The sequence below is a fragment of the Triticum urartu genome, chromosome 4, assembly GCF_003073215.2.
Source record: "Triticum urartu cultivar G1812 chromosome 4, Tu2.1, whole genome shotgun sequence".
In the NCBI taxonomy this organism is placed as follows: domain Eukaryota; kingdom Viridiplantae; phylum Streptophyta; class Magnoliopsida; order Poales; family Poaceae; genus Triticum; species Triticum urartu.
Genome location: NC_053025.1, coordinates 419210950 through 419220286, shown reverse-complemented (window position 1 = coordinate 419220286; position 9337 = coordinate 419210950). Strand labels below are relative to the sequence as shown.

Below are 9337 nucleotides of genomic sequence, written 5' to 3'. Positions count from 1 at the left end.
CTGCCTTCCTCAATATGCGTCAGGAGATCGGAAATCCACAAGTGCATCAAGAACTGCAACACGATCTTGTGGAGCACCTATGCAGGCTCAAAGGCAACGCCTATCTCGACGTGTGATGAAATATAATTTTTATTTGTGTTTGAATTATGACTTTGATTCGTTGAACTATTTGATTTGTATTGATTTCTGTGATGAATATGTGATAAAAATAGTTTTAGTTGAATTTGTGACGAAACACGCCGAATGTGGGCCGCATTTGGACCAATTTGCGTCTAAATTGAGCCAAAATCGAACTTAGGGGCCGGCCGGCTGGGAATCCGAGCCCCCACGTCGATTTTACCGCCGATTGACCCTTAGACGGCGCTATTTCAAGCCTATGCGGGGTGAACGGATGGAGATGCTCCCATCCGGTCATCCTTTTGCATTTCAGCACCAGCCTAGCTCTCGCGTCCTAGGCTTCTCCTTCCTACAGCTAGAGCCTAGAGGTCAAACCAATGTGGCCGTTGTGGTTCACACAAGTGGTATATTCACGCCACGATTCGCCCCTGAATCTTTGCCTACTTTCGGCTCCCGCTCGGAATGATTTGCCTTGCTTTGAGGAGATACGGCATCGTTTACTATTCGCTAGGTCGAAATTCCAGCAAATTCTGCACAGCACGTCTGAATGGAACGGACTGTTGAGCGGGCCCGGCCTCTGTGGCACTCGCTGACCCGCTGTCACTACTCGATACCTGCTCGCTAGCCAGGCAGCCTGCAGAGACTGCAGCGCCCGCCCACCACAAATAAAATAAAAATTCCACCGGGCGAAAAGGCGATGGAATTGAAAGCAAAGCCAGCAACCTTGGCTGGCCTCGCTAAAAAGCCAGGAGCTCTTTTCCCCTCCCCCCTCTCGCTCCTCCCTTTTTGGATTCTCCCCATCTTGAGGCATCGCCTGTCTGCCCCCATCGGCCCAAGCCCACCACTCCCTTTGAGGAATCGTAAATCCTTGCCTCCTCTGCTCCTTCTTCTTCTTCTTCAGCTGTCCAGCCAGCCTCGCCTCCAAGGGAAGGGAAAGGAGACAAGTGGTGGAGCGGCGTCTCTCCGTGCTGCCATGCAAGTGCACGCTCACGTTTCTTGCAGGTGTTCCTCCCGCGCGGCCAGTGAGTACTCTACTGGTGAGTGAGGAGTGAGTGGGTGAGTGAATGGGAACTCAGGCAATGCCGTCCGGTGGGGCCATCTCGCGCCAGGGCTCGCTCTGCAGCCTCACGCTGAGCGACGTCGAGGGCCAGCTGCACGGCGTCAACCTCGACGACCTCCTCCGCACGGCCGGCTCGGCCAGGAGGACGGCTGACGAGGTGTGGCGGGACATCCACGGCGCCGACGGCGGCACCAGCCGACCGTGGGCCCAGATGACGCTGGAGGACTTCCTGTCCAGGCCCGGCGGCGACGCGGGGGGCGCCCACTGGGCCGAGCAGTACAATCCCCCGGCCCCGGTCCCGGTGCCGGGGCAGCAGCGCCGCAACAACGTCGCCCGTCCCCTCCCGCGGCCGCTGGGGGTGGGCGCCGGGCCGGTGCTGGACGCGCTGTACCACGACCACGACGGGGCCACCATGTCCGGGCAGAAGCGTGCCGCCGTGGGCGGCCCCGGGGAGAAGACGGTGGAGCGGCGAAAGAAGCGGATGATCAAGAACCGGGAGTCGGCGGCGAGGTCGCGCGCGAGGAAGCAGGTGGGTCCCTCCCGTTCGAGACCCCAAATCTCTCTTGCATTTGTTGCACGCTCACAAGCTCACCCACTCCGATTTGGGCAGGCGTACACGAACGAGCTCGAGAACAAGATCTCCCGACTGGAAGAGGAGAACGAGCAGCTCAGGAGTTACAAGGTAATACTCCTTCCCAACTAAGTAAATCTCAGGTTGCTAGGCAGGCTCGGTCAAGAGATGAACTTCATCAACAATATTATTACCACTTCTTGTCGATTTTTATGCCGCCTACTAAACGCCTTTAGTAGTAACATAATTCCCTAATACTAGTGGCTAACATAGGACAAATCTGCTGAGACGAAAACAAACCGCTATCCATTGGCAATCAACGTCGGGGTGGTCAATCAGTGGGCGCCAAACTGTTCATTTTGTGCTGATGCATGTATAGCGTGGTCTGCTATTGCTGATGAGCCCGGCCTGTGTTTCTTTCTTTCTTTCTTTCGCTGTCTGTGCGTCGTTGCCTTCGCTCTGTAGTGGTTACCAGAGGATGTCAGATGATGATGGATGGACCATAAAGTTCTGCCCAATCAAATGGACGCCTTCTCACCGCTTCATCTTGCACAAAAGCTTATCTCGTTACCTTATGTCAATATTTTTCACCCTACCAAAGCTACTTTTTGCAACTTGTGGTGTTTTTTTTTCCTAAGGAAGGTACAATCGTGGATAAATAATGAGCCAACATGCTGCATTTTTTTAACGGATAACACGGTCGAGGATCAATCATTTCCATCTATCTCACCTCCCATCAGAGGAATAGTCAATGCCTATTCCCTGCTGACTGGACACTAGTTCACAACTAGTATAGGATAACAAGACGGTTATTTATTTTTTAACCTACTGGATGGAACTAAAATTAGGGCTTTGGGAAGGTTTTATTTATCTCGTTGTCTGCCACCTCACTTCCTTCATCACCAATTCACTACTCTACCATGCAGTCAGCATCACCGTACTTATTACTAGTAAGATAATAGCTCCTCCCCAGCTCAATGCTGATAAATAAATACTCCTCCAGTATCGTTGCCCATCTCTTTCAGCTTTGATGTGCAAAATTTACTGGTATCCATGTAGTAGTAGTAGTAGTACTAGAAAATTTTGCACATCTACCTCGCACCGCGCATTTTTCGTTTTCTGTGATTTTCTCTAGTACTAGTCTCGTGCTCCTTTCCATGCACATGTCATGAAATCTGAAGACAGCATGTATAAGCCTGCCAGTGACAACCTCTCCGAAAGGTGAGATTTGTGTCCTTGTCTGCATTTTTTCGTGCGTACGAAACCCTGACCCCCACTGCCTAGAAAATTGTGAGCCCAAATCCGTGTGCGCGGCAAAATGTATCTTCAGTTTTGCAGACCTGACGGATCCAATTGCTGTGTGATGCAGGCATTCGAACCGGTGGTGCACTGTGTGCCGCAGCAGGAGCCGAAGAACCAGCTCCGGCGGAGGAACTCGGCCAGCTTCTGATCATCATCATGTTAATAGTACTAGTGTTGTACTGCCCGGCACTAAGGTTGCCCAATTTGTAACTGACTTACTCCGAAAAACATTTAGCTAGTAGTACTAGTAAGAATACTCCTCTGCGATCTCCGACTTGCTGTGGCGTATGGCAATGCGCAATTGCTGGTTGCTGCACACCGCATTGTACTCCGATCCTGCGCTTTTTTTTCCCAGCTGGTGCATTGCTTTCTGCAGCCTGTGATTGCAAGAGTATCCCAGTTAAGCTGTGTAGTGTTGTATCTGGAAACAGAATTGCTAGCCTAGCGGTCATATTCCAGTCTTTCCAGCTCTTTACCATCCCTTCTGTCATTGCATTATTTTTTATCATGCACACAAAAGATCAGCGGGATTTATTTCAAACTATAACATAAACTATACATCAATGTGGCCTTTGCTTTATAAAGGAAAACTAGGTGAAAAAACTCTCATCCTCAAAACTTTTTAGCTGTAGTCAGGATCGTCCTCGGGGAGTATCAATCTAAGATCATCGTTATCTCTGTAGACTTGTACCAAAGCTGCGGCCTTGTACGCAAAGAACCCCATCATCCCTGGAACAAGCTGCAAACAGAGAAATGAGATATTGTATTACATATTCATAAGGTCAACATAAATCTAAGATTGGCACCACCAATTGAATGAGATCTATAATGAAAAAGAGCTGTACTTTACCTCAAAGTTAAAAATGCTATTTTGAAAATGACTAGAAAAAGTTGACAACCCAAAAATCACTGCAGGAATTATAAGCCTTGGGGATGAAAGAACAAATAGAGAGCCACCCAATGTCTTCTCTATTGTATCCTTCAAATCCTCGCTTCGAATGCCGATTCTAGCATTTCCATGTATACAGAACAATAATAGATCAAACAATCAGAACGTGAGGGATAGGAGACTGAGTAGAGATCACAGAGACATTTCCAAACCTACTTCTTCACTTTCTTCTTTAGAAAAACTTCAGGAACATCTTCCTTTGACAGGTTATCTGCGTGTCGATACAGAAGTTGAAGATACAACCAGCTGCTCAATATAAATGCGAGTGGTTAGATTTATATCACATCCTTGAGAATGAAACACAAGTTAAAACTTTCTCGTATATTTCAGTATCTTTAGACAGGATTCATGGCAGCACTCTATAAAAAAAATCATCATGAACTTTCGATTCTTGAGTTGTAAAGAAATCCTATTTAACTAACCTGAAAGCAACTCCAAAAGCATAACTGATACCAGCCTGTTCAATAAGAACATCAAAGATTCAGTCAGACACCATTCAACGAAATTTAGTTGCCGATCAATCCAATATTCAGGTAGAGTTAAAACATTTGCCATTCATGAGCTTACCGGACTATATAGAAATTAATGATCATAAATTCTTCAAGAATGGCCGTATGCATCACTCTGATGCAGAGGCCGGGGAGTCCCCCTTTTCAAAATAAAAAAAATAAAAAAAATAATTCTTCAAGAAAATATGTAAACATTTTGTCCAAACAGAGCTTATTAGCTTGTCAGGTAGATGGCCATTAAACGCCAAGACCATTCACAATGTCCAATGTTCATGTCCAAATACCAATGCACATTTTTCTATGTCGCCCGGGCATCTCCAACCGGAATTGCTAATTCGCAAACACATCCGCAGACAGCTCTGGACCGCCGCTCATTTTCCGCGTCCGCAACCGTCCCCCTCATATCCAAACCACCAAATTCATAGACAAGTATCCAATGTAGATAAACACACGTACTTTCATTCCAAGGCACATAGTTCATACATAGTCCGGACATAGCGCACTTCCAGTCCAAAGCACATAGTTCATACATAGTCTGGACATAGCGCAGGGGAGTTCATCATACCATCAAACTGCCTCTGACATCACGGCGTTCCTTCTCCCTCTGACGGCGAGCACATCGTCCCTCTATGGCGGACGTGCCACCGCATCCGGTGCATTCATGGCCTTGCGCATTGCTGCCATTGGCCTCAGACTCCAAGGCTGATGTCGCAAGGACAACGACCCAACAACGGTCTGCTGCGGTGCCGCTCTCGCAGGCGTGCCGGGACCTTCACCCGGCGCATGCCTGATGCGGTGATGGAGCGGACACGTGCCGTGAGCTACCACTCGACGCGGTGCCAACACTGGACCACAGCCGCAGTGGAGGTAAAGGCGCCGAACTGGTGGATACGCTGCGGGCGGCTCCGAGACAAAGCTCGGGTATCCTTCGGGGATCGGTGGAACACGAGTCAGACGGCTATCACCTCCTCGTGCGAACAGGCGGCGAGCTCCCGATCGATGCATCCGAGCCGACCGGATTCAGATCCGCTGCTAGTCATGCTGGAGATAACCGGAGAGGAAGGGGTGGAAGGCGGAGCAAAGCGGACTGCAGTGGACTGAGACAAATGGCTAGGGCTTGGTCCACGTGAGGATAGTAACGGGATTTTGTGGGATGGGCCGGTCTGACGTGGGGAACGCGTCCGTGCGACCCCAAATTCGCTCCACATACGTGTTGGGTTTGAGGGATGCCAGACAGCCCGGACATTTGGGCTAGGTATGTGGGGTCCGATTGGGTGGTCATTTTCTGTCCGGGTCGTGTTCGAGCGGCCCCAAACTCGCCCCACATATGGGTTGGGTTTTGTTAAGCTTCATGCACTAGCCAACGCAACCAAAAGTCCGAACTGGTGGAAAGGGCTAGTGCAATCCACATATACTATAACACCCCCTCTCACGTGTGACGGGGAAGACAAGTCAACACGTGCAACTGGAAGAGAGCGACGGCGCGCGAAACTCACGTATGACTCAAGACCTTGGCCTCTGATACCACGTAGAAGTGCAATGCTCTAGCCAATGCAACCAAAAGACCGATCTGATGGAAGAGACTAGGCAACACATTGTACGTCAACACTCCCCCTCCCGTGTGGCTCCCTCAGGCCTAAACATGGACCGAAAGTGGGCTGCAATTTAATTGCGCCAGTCGCGTCTTGAACTCAAGACCTTAGGCTCTGATACCATGTTAAGCTTCATGCACTAGCCAACGCAACCAAAAGTCCGAACTGATGGAAAGGGCTTGTGCAATCCACATATACTGTAACACCCCCTCTCGCGTGTGACGGGGAAGACAAGTCAATACGTGCAACCGGAAGAGAGCGACGGCGCGCGAAACTCACATATGACTCAAGAGGCCTATATGTGGACACAAAGGGGAGCTACCATCAATTTTTAGATAAATTGCGAAAGCCAAGACTTGAACTCAAGACCTTAGGCTCTGATACCATGTTAAGCTTCATGCACTAGCCAACGCAACCAAAAGTCCGAACTTATGGAAAAGGCTGGCAATCCACATATACTGTAACACCCGCTCTTACATGTGACAGGGAAGACAAGTCAACACGTGCAACCGGAAGAGAGCGACGGCGCGTGAAACTTACGTATGACTCAAGAGGCCTATACAAGGACACAAAGGGGGGCGGCAGCAATTTTCTAGATAAATTGCGAAAGCCGGGACTTGAACTCAAGACCTTAGCTCTGATACCACGTTAAGCTTCATGCACTAGCCAACGCAACCAAATGTCCGAACTGATGGAATGGGCCAGTGCAATCCACATATACTGTAACAGGTTTGAGGGATGCCATACTGTAACAGGTTTGAGGGATGCCAGACAGCCCATACATTTCGGCTAGGTATGGGGGGTCCGGTCAGGTGGTTGTTTTTTGTCCGGGCCGTGTCCAGGCTATCCGCCCGGACATATAGGGGGAAGTGGGAGGTCCAGTCGAAAATGTTCTCAAGGCAATGATTCCAAGATTATATGAGCCACGAACAGTGTGATGCTCACATAGTGCACAAATCTGACCTAAAACAACATTGTTATCTGCTGGTAGATTGGAGATTCCCTAAAAAAAGGGGGCAGCCTGGTGCGCGTAGCTCCCACTTGCACAGGGTCCGGGAAGGGTCCAACCACTTTAGGTCTTTTGTACGCAGCCTTACCATACATTTCTGCAAGAGGCTGCTTACAGGACTCAACCCGTGAACTCATGGTCACAAGGGCACAATTTTACTGCTGCGCCAAGGCTCCCCTTCAAGATTGGAGATTATCTCTCTCCAACAAAAAAAAATTAGTATACCAGAGATCCAATTTCAAATGGTTGATTTTGTAAAATTCCAGTTAAACAGGGTATCACTTAATTGTGGCACATGGTCACACAAAACTATTCAATCATTCATGGTTAGTGCAAAAATGCGTGTCCGGTTTGCTATAAAGTTCAGGATGAAAATACCTCCACAGAGAAGACTAGGACACAATATATAGTGCAAGCGGCTCCAATTCCTATGGTCAAGAGCAACAGTTCGTCCTTAATCTGTGGGAAACGACTAACATGAGCAGCTGGATATGATTTTTTTTCTACTGAATGCATCAGAAGATGAAACACTGGGGGTTAAAATTACTGCTTCATATCTCAGAAGGTTGAATTCCTTCCTTTTATCACTCTCTTTCTGCCCAGCCTGTCATCATTTGCAAGAACATGCCAATCTATCAATTATCTCTACAAAAACATAGTCAAAATTCAAGGTAATGATGAACAGTAATAGTCCCGAAACACGGCCATGACATACCAGAGCAGAAAGCCTCCTTCTCGCAGTAAGGCTGCCCTCAGCGGACACAAAATCTCCAATTGCCTCAAATCCCACGACTCCCTCACTCATAACATCATCCCTGAACTGCATTCCATTGTTCAGTCAGTTATGCCTTGCAATAGATGACGTAGATAACACACGATTGGCACAGCTTACATCTTCAGGTTGCCCAACATCTGCAGCATTTTCTTGATCTGTGGTAGCCTCTAACACATCAAGACCTGTGTCGTTTCTCCTCAAAACCATGTCAGCGACTTTGGAGACCAGGTCCCCATTCGTCTGCCTATCCTCAAGGAACATGCGCAAGACATCCTTCCCGAGACTGTCACCAGCTATCAGTTCCAACAATGAGGCCACAGGATTAGTACGAAAGAACAAACGCCGAACCATCTTGGTGCTCAGCACTTCTGTTGTATGGCTTGAAACCTTGAATAATTCTTCTCTTTATAGCATATATGGATTTAAATACACCAATGCATGGAGAAAATAATGTGTTCAAAATCAGAATGCTCCGGCGAAGTAATCCCGACCCAATTTTAGCATCGCCAGAAGTAACCCCGACCGAATGCAAGAAGAGAATTCTAATCCGACTTCCGAGGTAGCGAATTTCTGCGCCATGCAATTCTGAGCATTGGTGAAGCTAGGCGGTGTACCTTGGAGAGACGAGTAGCGTAGAGCCGAGGCGCGGGGCGACCTGCGAGGGCGGCAGGCAAGGCCGAGAGGAGGGAGGGAGCCGCGCGCGGCAAGGTCACAGCAACGCAGACCGGGAAGCCTCGCCATGGCAGAACTAATCTATTAAGCTGGGGCTAGCCGCCGCCGCGTACGGCGTAGCTTCTGTGATGGCCCGCCGCAAGCTGTCGGCCTACCAGCTCGCTGATCTCCTAGACTCCTACCTCCTCGATGGAGGCAGCGGTCGGGATGGACAGAGGGAGGGAGGGCGCTGCTCGGAGAAGAGAAGCCATGGAGGAGTGGGCTTCAGGTGGATAAGAGTAGGATGAAGGCGCGATCTGGAGCGTCCAAGGCCACGATCGGGCGGTGAAACCTTTCTCCGACGTTGTCTCTCATCTTGTTTCGTCACAATCCTACAACGCGTTTGGTTCGCGAAATTTTCGCTGTCTCCCGAAAACACCGGCTAACGATTACATTACATGCGTTTATTTCGGCCGCAGCGGTTTCAGGTCCCGTGTAATCGCAAACTGCCCTTCACAAAACCGAAAACACCCAATCCAGCATGATATCGAATAACACCGCTGGTGTTGATCGATTTCTTCACCACGAGGACCAAGCAGCAGCGGCCATTTCTTCCCCACGAGGACGAAGCAGCAGCGGGGCAGTACCATCGCCGTCTCAATTCACCTCCGTCGCCGAGTGCCGCCGAGCGCCGCCGATCTCCATTCGCCTCCGTCGCCGAGTGCCGCCGATCTCCATTCGCCATCGCTGCAGTAGGCAGCGCCGCCGATCTCTCTTCGCCGTCGTGAGCCGTACTGTTGTT

The 9337-nt window shown here is 49.5% G+C and overlaps 2 protein-coding genes across 2 annotated transcripts; one reads left to right on the top strand and one right to left on the bottom strand.

Annotated features, from left to right (window-relative positions):
- The first annotated feature begins 845 nt into the window (after nucleotides 1-845).
- Nucleotides 846-3321, top strand: LOC125551843 (ABSCISIC ACID-INSENSITIVE 5-like protein 2). The gene is made up of 3 exons (XM_048715212.1): nucleotides 846-1706; nucleotides 1788-1859; nucleotides 3118-3321. Exons 1-3 carry the CDS (start codon nucleotides 1182-1184, stop codon nucleotides 3196-3198), a joined length of 678 nt encoding a protein of 225 aa, XP_048571169.1. The 5' UTR covers nucleotides 846-1181; the 3' UTR covers nucleotides 3199-3321.
- A 278-nt stretch (nucleotides 3322-3599) lies between these two features.
- Nucleotides 3600-8886, bottom strand: LOC125551842. Its single transcript, XM_048715211.1, has 9 exons — nucleotides 8499-8886; nucleotides 8002-8177; nucleotides 7825-7929; nucleotides 7657-7713; nucleotides 7488-7568; nucleotides 4422-4456; nucleotides 4156-4245; nucleotides 3901-4057; nucleotides 3600-3789 (listed from the first exon to the last, which is right to left on the bottom strand). The coding sequence occupies exons 1-9, from the start codon at nucleotides 8623-8625 to the stop codon at nucleotides 3673-3675; spliced, it is 945 nt and encodes a 314-aa protein (XP_048571168.1). The 5' UTR covers nucleotides 8626-8886; the 3' UTR covers nucleotides 3600-3672.
- Nucleotides 8887-9337: the final 451 nt, after the last annotated feature.

What these genes read in the sequence shown, in the direction of transcription:
- LOC125551843 (XM_048715212.1), top strand. Translation starts at nt 1,182, where the DNA reads ATGGGAACTCAGGCAATGCCGTCCGGTGGGGCCATCTCGCGCCAGGGC. An exon ending in GGTCGCGCGCGAGGAAGCAG is followed by an intron (nt 1,707 to 1,787) that starts GTGGGTCCCTCC and finishes CGATTTGGGCAG; the next exon opens with GCGTACACGAACGAGCTCGA. An exon ending in AGCAGCTCAGGAGTTACAAG is followed by an intron (nt 1,860 to 3,117) that starts GTAATACTCCTT and finishes TGTGTGATGCAG; the next exon opens with GCATTCGAACCGGTGGTGCA.
- LOC125551842 (XM_048715211.1), bottom strand. Translation starts at nt 8,625, where the DNA reads ATGGCGAGGCTTCCCGGTCTGCGTTGCTGTGACCTTGCCGCGCGCGGC. An exon ending in ATGTTGGGCAACCTGAAGAT is followed by an intron (nt 7,930 to 8,001) that starts GTAAGCTGTGCC and finishes AATGGAATGCAG; the next exon opens with TTCAGGGATGATGTTATGAG. An exon ending in GAAGGAGGCTTTCTGCTCTG is followed by an intron (nt 7,714 to 7,824) that starts GTATGTCATGGC and finishes AAATGATGACAG; the next exon opens with GCTGGGCAGAAAGAGAGTGA.